Source organism: Platalea leucorodia (genome assembly GCF_965183815.1).
Source record: "Platalea leucorodia genome assembly, chromosome: Z".
Lineage (NCBI taxonomy): Eukaryota > Metazoa > Chordata > Aves > Pelecaniformes > Threskiornithidae > Platalea > Platalea leucorodia.
Genome location: NC_138858.1, coordinates 31,035,899 through 31,047,919, shown reverse-complemented (window position 1 = coordinate 31,047,919; position 12,021 = coordinate 31,035,899). Strand labels below are relative to the sequence as shown.

Sequence of the window (12,021 nt, the reverse complement as noted above, 5' to 3'; positions counted from 1 at the left end):
ACAGGCTTGCAGCTTGCTTTTAGGAGTGGAGATAGTGAGTCTGATCTGTGACAGGAATACCACATCATTCACTCTATTGCAGAAATATCCTGACTCTTTTTCATTGGCCTTCCCAGCTCTCCTCTCATGGATGAGAAAGTGGCTCTGAGCCATTCCTGAGCCTGGGCTGAGCTTTCATTTACTAATCAGGTCCCATTCGTCTAGTGGGTAGTTTGGTTATCGGGGGCATGGGCGAGAGCTCTTATAACCTCAGATTTCCATCTGCAAAAATGACTGTAGCACCTATTTGTCATGTACTTTGAGGTATGCAATTTTAAGGAAATGTAGGAAGAAGTTAAACTTCCAGAGTCTGTAAAACTGTCATGTAAAACTCACATCTCAAGTCTGTAAAACTCACATCCTCAAAGTAGTGTGTATCCTTGTAGTGCCAGTAGTGACAGAGCTGTGCAAAACATACCACTGAAGTGATGAACCTCTGTGGCAGCTGCAGCACCAGGTTTGATCTGAATGGTTCTCCTCCTCTGCCAGGCTTGTAAGTTTGTACTTTGAGTCCAGATCAACATTTTGTTATGGTCAGACTCTGCTCAACTGGAAGCAATTTAACACTTGCCTTTATGTACATTATATTGAATTCAGATTGTTTATTTTCAAGTAGCTCTATGTTACATACAAAGATTTCTAGAACTTGAAATCTGAACCTGGACCTGACCCTAATAGCTAACTCTTCAGTGTCCAATGACCAGAACTGACCGCTCACTTCCAGTGAGGAAGGACAGCTATTTATTGACAGATAGAGTTGATACAAACCTTACAATGAGACATCTGGCAGTGCCTCAGAAATCCTCAGACACCCCCATGAGGTGTCTCCTCCCATTAAGACTTAAACAAACCCACAGAAGTTAAAAGGAGTTTTCCATGATAAGAGTGCAATTCAGCCGTTTAATTTCACAGTTGTCAAATCTAATGATATGTCACCATTTGAAAATATATCTTCTCTGTATCTGGGCTGCACACTGTTGTTTTGGAAGTCTGCATCAGTGCAGGCTGCTAAACATTATAGTGATCTAAGTAAAATAGAAACGATCTTTATCTCTTATCTATTGGGGATTTTACAGTTTTGTGTTTCTGAACTCCTAGGTTTGTTATTTCATCTCCTTCTCCTCACCACATTAGCCCCCAGAGAATTTCAGTTCCGCATCACATGATGCAGAGACGGACACCACAACCTCCCCACCTTCAACAGCCTGCAGGAATGCCTCTAAAGACATACCAGACAGCCGAAAACCCTTCTTTTCAACCAAATAGCCTCCACATCCAAGGTAAGAAGGAAGAATCTTCGTCACTGGTGTTAGTTGTTTGTCACTGCTGCATGGCTTCAAATTAAGTGCTTCAAGGGCTGGCGCTGGTATTTTTAAGGCACCTTTCCTTTTGAAAGATTCTGGAATGTAGCCTTCAGGACCCAGCTTTCAGACTTCCTTAAAATTCTTAGCTTAGATAATTGTTATTAATCTTACTATGGAGTTACGGGTTTCTCTTCAGACTGTTTTTCAGAGCTGTTGTTGAAATACAACTGCAAATAATTCTGTGATGGCCTCTGCTTTTAATTTTCTAATGTTATGCTTCTAATCCCTCCTGACTTCACACATGAAGCGTTACCAGGTTTTCAGGAGGTGGAATGATTTTCTCCCTTGCCCTTGTGGAGTGATGGAGTGATCTTTTATTAGCATACATGTCTCTTACAGCTGTGTTCCCACTTGCACCATGTAAACAGCTTCTTCAAGACTTCTCTGTCCCTCTTTGTTCAATCAAGTATAAACTTCTGTAGCCAAGAAGAAAATTAAGAGCAGCTGAAAACAATGTTGGGTTGTTCCGGGTTTTTTTTTCTAGCTGGTATGAAGTCTGAATGGTAATTACCTTAACATTTCAGAAATGTATTGACAGTGGTAACACTGTTTCCTCTCAACTGTTTAAATATATGGCTTGAGATATTTACATACACAAGGTACATAGTACACAGGACTTTTATAGGCCTTGGGATTCTACTTTTTGATCAGGCTTCCTGAGAACTATGACAGTAGATATCATAGGAAACATCCTGAGAAAACCAAGGCTTATTTTATTTTCTTCCACTGATGGAAGTCTCTCTGGCAGTCTCTCAGTCTCTCTAGGCAAAGGGATGAGACAGGACATTGAGGCATCTCCCAGAGTTCATGAGTATGAACGAGAGAAAGGAAGGTGGCAGTCCTGTTTTTTTCTTATCGTACTAGACCACATGTAAGCAGGATCTGAGCCAGGTGCTTTTCTTGCAGGAACTGGTAATCCTGTACAGCACTGATTAGTAATAGAAGAACATGAAATTACCAATGCATGTAAATGATTATTGTTGGCTTTCTCTGTTCTCTGATGGAAGTTTCACTGATAATTGAAGGCCAACAGAGTACAGGATGAAATTTATTAATATACTGTTCATTGTCATATGACATATGCAAAGACATGCCAGAGCAGGTTCAATAACTTCGTAGCATATGGGGCATGAAGGGATCAGGCTAGCCTTCCTGTTTCCACAGTACAATACATTTTACTCAGTTCGCTTTTTTGCTGAATATTTGTCAAGAACTTGTCTTCCAGAAAGATGTCCAGACATTAAGGTCTGTCTTCCCGCATGGAACAAAAATTGTCTTTGAGTGCATAGATGGCTTTACCACCCTCTTCCTGTCATGGTCATGGGAGCTTCAGTAATTGTAGAAGCCGGGATCACAACCAGTTGCTCCAAAGTTGAACAGTTTCCAAAGAATCCTGCCTCCCAGAGGCTCACAGATCACCCTGAATTAGTTGCTGCTCCACACAGGACTTGCACTGGCTGGCGCAGCTGGCTTCATATCTGCTTGGGCGTCTTCTCTTTAGGGCAGGCCAGAGCGATGCTACTGTATTCCCATCTTCCCCTCCTACAGCCCAAAGAGGATTTAAAAGGACAAAAGACATGAGTCATTAAAACCATTATAAGAAGAAGGCCCAGTAGAGACTCTCATCTGGGTGGATGTCATATATGGACTGAAGCCCCATTGCCCATCCAAATTTAAGATAGAGCTTAATACTGCCTTCTGAGTCAATCAAAAAACGGATAATCTCAAGGGCTTGGACCTTAAACCCATACCTTACTTAGTCCCATGTTAACATTACTGTGTTTGTCTCCCTGTCCTAGGAAAACCTATGTTGAAAATAGATATTGCTGACAGGAATTATAAACACGTAGATGGCAACTCAAAGTTGCGGTTGTAAAGATCTCTGCACTTACAACTGGTAGAAAGACAATGTGGGCTGAACCCTATTTTTTTTTTTTAGTATTGCACGATATAATACATTGCAATACAATAGCCACATTTGGGTATTAAATATTCTTTCTAAGATCAAGTAACCTATTGTTGCTATAAGAGGTATTTTGTCAGAATGTACTCCCTCCAACCGAAGCTCAGCCATCTCACTCCTATGTGCTACACTGAAAGCCTTGTTTGTCCTGTGTGCCTGAAAGGCTTGCCTAAACTCTCCCTCTCAAAAGCAAATGGTTCAAGAGTTCATGGTCATGTTTTCCCAGCAGCAATACAAAGATTGCCATCTTCCTTGGTCACATCATTATAATGTAGAAAAACACCATGGAGTTATCTCACCAGCCTGGACTATTTGGTATATAAGAAGTGTCTGTGGGAAGCTCTGTTAGTTTCTGTCTCCTGCAGTTCATAACTTGCCTTTTCATGATTTAAAGTGCTGTAGCTATAGCCACTTCAGCTCATTCTGCTACCAAACAATGGTGACATTTTTGTCTCAATGTGTAGTCTTAAACTTGTCAACTCCATTTAAATTGGCTGTACCAAGGAAGAAAGAGTTTCATTGCCCGAAAGCTTTTTGAAGAAAACAAGTTCTAAACAGACTCCCTTACTGAAAGCCTGAGCATCTTAAAAGCTCACGGAGATCTCAGAGCACTATCCTTTAGAAACAGATGAGGTAGGAGGAGATCCAAGACTGACAAGCCTCTTATATCTAATAGCTACTTGTATTGTGAAACTGCTTTTTCTTGGAAGAACATTGTCTACAGTTCAGATTTAATTATTTGTTCTGAGTGATTTTCAGCATCAGATACACGGTAATGTCAGAGAGGGCCTTTTATTGCCTTAGTTGGTATTATTTAATAGACTAAACATTCCCTTTCCTTCCTCTTGTGAAATTCACAATTTCCTTTGCAGCATGGGATGTTTGGAAGTGATGATGTCAGACGACTCACTGAGCTACAGAAGTGAAACTCTTCTTTTCCTTTCATTAGACTGTAGTATCTTTTATTGGATTACCATAGGCAGTAAATCTGAAAGTATCCTGGACTGGAGACTGGACTGACGACTTCCCAGCTTGATGCCATTGTACGCCATTGTACTATGTGTTTGTAGACAGAATAGAAGACAGTACAGGTCCTGGAAGTCTGCAACAATTGGCCCAGGACTGTATTGTACTGCTGAGTCTTTTCAGCCAAGAACAACTACAGGGATCTCAGGAGAGGCATCTGAAGACACAGGCATCTGCAGCACACAGGCAGCTGCAAGAATAAGCTATTGCTCTGAGACAAGTCAGAAGAGATGCATGGGGTAGGAAAGAAAAGAGCAGCAACAGAAACTCCTTCACAGTGAGCAAGCTTCTTGTGCTTATGGTATAGAGTGAGGTAAAGCTTCTTTAGGCATGGACATAGCTGACTTGATTTTGGATGCTTCTGGTACTATGAACATTTTTGCACTAGAAATATGACTGTCCTTTAAACTTGTTCCTGTAATTCATGTCATATGTGTGTGTGAGTTAAGCTGATGACCAATGCTGGCTGAGTAATGGAAGAAATAAAAAAAAGTCATGCAAAACATTCAGTAAAAAAAAAGTTGCCATTTCTTTAAAAAATTGTTAGCTGATATGAGTTAGATATACTAGTGTATCTGTACAGGCAGGTCTACTAATAATAGTTACGTTTTAATTACAAATAATCAGATTTAAATAAATAGAAACATTTCTAGTGTTTCACATTTGCAGGTCAGTCTGGCCGTACAATATGTGATTATATCTTTGTTTTACTCTTTCTTTTCCTTTTGTTCTTCACACTCGGTACCAAATGGTTACTGATGTTTATGTAATTCAGCTAGTGGACACTGTAGAAATATACTGCAGAGGAACACTATTTTGAAGTAGTTCAGCCCAAAGACAGGTGGAAATTTTACATACCGTAGCAGTAAAGACTACTCTCCCATGATGTATATTTCTTAATGGCAGTTGTAATGATTTTCTTGAGCAAATATTCTCTCTTTGTGGTGCCAGGCAGAGAGCTGACTGAGGAGGAAATAAATGTCCATCAGAAACTTCCTACCTTATGGAAATTATAACTGTGGCAGTCGTTCATTACATATCTGTAATGAAATCTTTGTCCACATCAGTTCAATGGGATCAGAGCTCTATCACAAACTTATGTGGACCATGATTTCAGCTGTGAATTTGAGATAGGCTGTGTACCTGGGATTTTCTTGCTTTCAGAAGAGATTCTTGCAGTATACAGCTATTTTACCATATTTAAAAATATTTCACTTTCCTCAGGAAATAATGCTATCATGCCAGAAAAATAACTGTTTATTCTGTATCTTGACATCATGGCTCTTAGCTATAGTGTACTGAATCAAAGAAACACAATTGACATAACCTTGTGTGTGTTGTGTTTTAAGTAGTTTAATAAGAGAGAAACTGATACAATCCAGAGTTGTAGTCCTGAGAAGAAATGTTCAGTTGCTGGAACTTAATTAGCCAGCCTTTTTATTTTTCCAGTACTGCATGAAAACAGGAAACTGATGCTACAGGTAGTTCTCTAACAGATAGTCTCGAATGAGGGGCCAGCTGTGGTCAGGGTCTAGGGCCTGAATTGCATATGGTTTCCTGTTATCCTACATTCAGCAGTAGTGTAGATTATCTTGGGCATGGCACCATGTGAATAAAGGGAAGAGCTCCTGATACCAAGTTAGGAGATTTTGCTGTATCATGTTTGGGCTCCAGCTCAAAGACCTCTACACTGTGACCTGATGCACTGCAGACATGGACAAAGACATTCAGAATAGTGCTAAATAACTGAGGGGAAGAGAATGATGTATGCTCTGTTCTGCTATTTCCTGTTTATGGCTCTCCATTTTATAAGATGGATACTTATGACACTTCATGATTTATGAATTATGAAAACAACATGTATCTAGGAAAGTTGAATTATTTTTCTGTGCTCTCTTTCCATCTTAAAAAATTATTTGGGGGTTTATCAGTTAATGAAAATGCTTTGGGCACTTCCCTGGTTCTTTCTGCAATATAGCAGTTAATGTACCAATGGGTCAAAGCTTGTAAGACTTTGCTAGACATATTCTTTTGCTTAAGTAGGGAATGAGCAAACACAGAGGATGTGACTCACAATAGTTCAACCCCAAGGTAAGTAGTTTTTCTGCCAGACTTCAGCTAGCAATAGTCAAAGTTACTGCCAGATTGTTCTGCATTGGGAACAGGATGCTGTGAGAAAGGCACAAATAGAGAATGAGCACAGAGCAATGTGAAAGGACATTTCAGCATGTGTCTTGAAGGGTCTTGCCAGCTGGCTCAGACCACTATAGATTGAAATGGTTGTTTCTGGTAACTAGTCTGACTCAACAGTAAACTTTCACAATGTGTCTTATTGCTGCTTGAGAAAAAAGTTGATTTTAAAAGCATTTTTAAAGAAGGCAAAAACTGTCAATAGCTATGTAGCTTCTAAGTCAAGTTTTGGATGGCTGTTGTTTTTTCCTTCATTTTATTTTATTTTACTTCAATTGATTCTTACATGTCAGGACTGAACATTTAAGGATTGACAGGTTGTAAATTCCTAACATGCTTTGCAGTCTGACTCAGTTTTGTTGCAGTTAAACTTTAAAAGAAAAAAAAGATTGAAACCGTCATCTTACAGCTAGGGCTACAAAGTGCCCGCAGCCACTGCAAAAGACAATGAAATCTATGAATGTTCAGCCTCTCTAGAGAGCACAGTCTGCAAATTGTGCCTGCTGTGGATGAGGAACCATGCCTCTACTTTTTATTTTTCTGTCTTTTTGTTTGTTTGTTTGTTTTGGCTGCTTTTATATTGAAGTCAAAATACTCTTTTTCATGCAGGTTTTCAGACACAACACTGACAATTGTTTCAATGTTCTTTCATGTAACTATTTGCCTGATCTAAACTCTTGTTATATATATGCAAATTAGGCATTTCTCTCATTGTGTGTACATAGAAGTGTCTTGCAAGACTACTAAATATAATGCAAAGACTATGTTTCACTCACCATTGTTACCTAGACCTCTCCATAAGATCTCTTCCAAGTTCCCAGGTGAAGGTTCAGACTGTCTTTTCCTGTCCATAGTCCTGGTCTATTCTCATGCTTTTAAATATTGAGTTTTCTGTTTCAATTCAAGCACATCTTGTGCATGCTGACATTTCCTCATGGAGACCACATAAATTAGTCTCAAAGGAAAAATAATTAGCATCATAACTCCTAAATCAGGCATCCTTCCTCCTGCTTGGCAGAAAATCAGTTATATCACATAAAGTGATATAGCATGTTTTCCACTGTGTCCTTCTCCTTTCTCCATCCCTATTATTTGTGAAATGCATTATCTGTACAAAAACACTCTGTGCAGCTTTAGCAAACAACAGTCTCATGTGCACACTTCCATAGGGAAGTTAATGGAAATACACCTAGCTCCTAGCCACAATCCAGAAAAAGTTTGCCAATGGCCTTATGTTCATAACATGTTTCTAAGCATAGACTGTCCCTGTAAAGGGATTTGAGGTTGGAAGGTTTGTTTGGGTTGGGATGTGGAACTGCACCAACATAAAATTTCTATTTTTAAAATAGTTTTTATTCATAAGTCAAAACTAGATGCCCCATGTGAGGCATTTCTAATTACTATAATGAATGAATAGGCCAATATTTCTGTTCAGGTCTCATATAATACCCAAGACATTTAGACATGTCCCTCTCAAATATCAATAGGTTGTGATTCCATGTTTCATGCTTCAAGGAAAAGGATCTTCTCTGCTTATAACCTTCTATCCTCTGGGATATCTCCTTGATCCTTTTTGAACTGTTAAATGGTACCCAAAGGCCTTTTGTCATATGCTGCACACCCAAATATCCCATTACTTTTAGGGAGCGATATGAGCTTTTAATCCTGTCAACTAATTTGTGTACTGCTCATGGTTTCTTACTGCTCATGGACATCAGTAGATCCCAGGCATGAAAGCTGCATGTCTGGTATAAATATGCTTTCCTAACTACACAGTATGGATGTACTGAGGCTAATTCCTGAACAGGTAGAAGGATGAACTTAGCTGGCTGACTCTGTAAATGTCCAGATTAGGATTCCTTATTCCCTTCTAGTACTAAATGCTCTTTAAAGTCAAATCTGTGAACATTTATAATCACTGAGAGTAACAAGGTTTCCTCCTCTTTTATAATATCCAAAAGACAATAAACAGATGCCTAAGGAGATGGGAGTCATTTAAGTTCTTGAATTGTAAGCCAGTATCTGCAGTATGGAGTTTATATACAGAAGATGCATTAAAAGATGTTTTTCAATCCCTCTTTTCCCCCATTTAACTTTTTTCCTGATGTTGATGTTTTAAGAGTTTAGGGAAGATTTTGTTGTTGTTTCTTTTTATTGATCTTTCTACGCTAAAAGGAAATTAATCTGGAAGGACTTTGTTATATGGATATTGATTAACTAGACTGGCTAGAGGAGAAAGCCCTGCACATCAGCTTTTTCTATTGACAGTAATGTCTATGGAATAAACTTGAGACACAGGAAATTCCTTAAGGTACTTTCTGAGGTAGGGGGGTCATTTTTCTGACAGTGGCTTTTTGGTATGACTTAGCACAACATGTTCTTCATCAAGAGAATAGCACACCAGCCCTTAGGCAATAAGCTGTTTGCTAATAAAATCTTCAGAGACTGTATCACTCCTGGGCCTATTTTTGGACAGTCAAGGCCTACAATTTCTATGTAGCACCTTGGAGGCAATGCACTGTCTTTTACCTTTTTCCTTTATGCACAGAAAGAGAGTGGTGGGAACAAGGAGCCACAGCACTGGCAGAGAGGAGCTTGATTCACAGGTTTTTCTCAAAAGAAAAATATGTATATGTTGTAATACTGAATTTATAATGGTTTCATTTCTGACATATACTCTAAGAACATACTATGGAAAACAGAAATAAATGCATACCACAGTCTTTTACCTAGAAAAGCCATCCTTCAGACTCTGAGCAAAATCTCCAAAACTTAGACTTAGCAGCAACTTTTTAAGGAGGAGAAAAGACCTTGCTTCCATGAGAATAATCTTCAGGCCAGTCTACTGCAGAACATCTGTCTGTGCCTCTTAGGTTGCACACGTGTCCCTATTTTAAGAAGCAGCATGGGTTTGGTTATATAAATACATATTTTGGCATGGACTTCAATGTGAATTTACTCAGTGCTTATATGCCTCTCTCAAATATCACTTGAAGAACAAAAAAACAAAGAACAAAAACCCTGGTGGGGATCTTTTATGTCATGTGGCACAATGGTCTCGGTTTTCTTCCATGTGGACTCATTCCTACCGATGAGTGAGTAAGACTCTCACCCTGTATTTACAAACAGCAGGCCCCATGGATCATCAGCTAGCAGCCCTTCTGAGTCTCATATGCATATCCCTACTATCAACCAGCTGTCTGGGCATCAGTGACAGACCCTCAGATTTTATTCAGACCTTACTTGGGTAATCTTCCTTGATTTTGAATTAAGCATGTTCTTAGATTTTTCAGGCAGCAGCCCGTTGTGAAATCTGGAGAGTACCAGTTCAGACAGCAGGGCTGCAGAGTAAAGGGAGAAATTTCCTGAAAAATTTCAGCTTCTAGCCAGTCAGTGCCTCTCACAAGTCATGCTGGAATCAGGATGTCCATGAAGCAGATTGTGTTTGGAATTAGTAGCAACCAGAGGAAGTCTTAGGGAGCTTCATATCAAAGCTGCTTTATTAGGGGAAAATAATTGAAGTCCTGGTGCTACTGCAGTTGAGGTTTTTATCGTTCTCACGGCCACGGATCCACATGCTATCCCTTGTATCTCTGTCCAGGTCTTTTTCTGACCACTTTCTTCTCCTTGTAGGTTTTTATGGGCAGCTTCAGACTTTCTGCCCTCCACATTATGCTGACACTCAGAAGAACGTACAACATGGTGTTTCTTGCAATATGGTTCCTCCTTTTGAAGACTGCTTAGTTCCCACGTCAGCAGGCCAGGCAGGGTTTGGCATTTTCCATCGAACTTTTTCAGCTCATTCTGGTATTACAGGTAAATGACAGCTGGGGACTTTGCGGACAGTTGTGTACAGTTTGTGGACTTTGACAAGTCTGTTTGAGCTGTGTATGTGACTGGGACCTGTCATGACAGACTTGACTCTTCACAAAGAGGAGATGATTTTCAGACCTTTATGGAGTGGTTGGCACTGGGACCCAGTCACCATGGCTCACAGCAACATCTGGCCTCTGTGCAGACTGCACACTGTTGAGGGCTTCTCAAAGTCTTCTAACCTCTGGGGGTCAGACAGTCACTAGCTCATGTATTCGCTTTGAAATACAGTCCATTGAGCCCTGTGTGATATTTGTGCCGCCACTCCACTCTGCTATAACTATTGTAGTAGGGACCTGAGATGATTCAAACCATTGATTTTGCTTTATGCATGTTTAATTTTTCTCAGTCTTGAATTTCATTTATTCACATTTCCATGACAAGAACTGCCTGGGTGCACTTTTCTGTGCCCACTTGGCTTAGTCTCTGCCTACCTGAAAAGTACACAAGGGGTTTCCATGCTGCTCTGGAAGGGTGAAAATTATCTCTGTGCAGAGGATCAGTACAAGACAGTGGGCCTAGTCTTAGAGCCTAAGCACAATTGATGCCTAAGTCTTTTATTGTCCTTCTACACAGGATGATTTTACTTAACATTTACTGCGCTTTGAAAACTCTTTTACGTCTTGATCCTTCAGTAGTTCATTAAAAAGCCAATGCACCTGTAACTTCAAAGAGGCATCTCACAGTATGTAAAGATGTAATCCAAAAGATGGGAATTTTTCTGCAGTTACTCTTGTGCTTACTACTATCACTTGTAGAAACTGATATTTTCTGTACCAGAGTCTGCTTTACAGCAAATGAGTTCTACGATATTTTTTGCCTCTTATCGTATATTGGGTATGATGAAATTCTATAAGCAAGCATGAAGTTTATTTTAAAAATTGTCACAATTTTAGCACCCATTAAATGGGCAGGTGTTACTTTTGATGAAATCTGCTGTACTTCAGACTTGATTCTGACAGAACTGAAATTCCTCCTTTGGTAAGCAGTTACTTATGTAATTATTATTAACTTCATACATATGTTGACTTCTTTGTTCTGTTTGTTTATTTGGTTTAAAGCCATTTCCAGTTCTCTGCATAAGTATTAGGGCATTCTCCATGATATAGTTATCCTAGTTAATTAATTATTTTTGTATTTTTTCCAGTTTATGACTTTCCAGCAGGGTCCACAGGTATCTTTGGTGATTCAGCTCGCAGCATGCCAGAGGATAGCAGTTTCCTGCAAGTAAATGCAGTGGATCGTTGTTCTAGCCAGCTTTCTTCTGTCTGAAGACTAAAGTAATATAAATCTAGTTACAAGAACTTGATTTCATTTCATCTTGTCCTTCTGATATTTCTCTACAAAATTTTCTTCTCCATAAAACTGCCATGTATGTATGGGGATATAGGTTGATATACATACATAAAGGAGAGGAAGAGAGCAATCACCGAGCATTCATCATGTTATCAACCAGCCAACTGAGAAGGAGAACATTCAGAGAAAGCAAGCTTTGCCAAAACCTTAGCAATTGTTTGTTTTCTTTTCATCTGTGGCACAGCAACTCTACTTTTTTTGTTCCTTCTT

The 12,021-nt window shown here is 39.4% G+C and overlaps 1 protein-coding gene across 1 annotated transcript in view; it reads left to right on the top strand.

Moving 5' to 3' along the window:
* GLIS3 (GLIS family zinc finger 3) overlaps window positions 1-11,727 on the top strand; it is a gene marked incomplete at both ends in the record, with an annotated part of 167,565 nt that extends 155,838 nt beyond the window's left edge. The window contains 3 exons of the mRNA XM_082335868.1: window positions 1,138-1,319; window positions 10,216-10,398; window positions 11,603-11,727. Coding sequence (XP_082191994.1) covers window positions 1,138-1,319; window positions 10,216-10,398; window positions 11,603-11,727 — 490 coding nt within the window. The remainder of the gene's footprint in view (window positions 1-1,137; window positions 1,320-10,215; window positions 10,399-11,602) is intronic.
* Window positions 11,728-12,021: the final 294 nt, after the last annotated feature.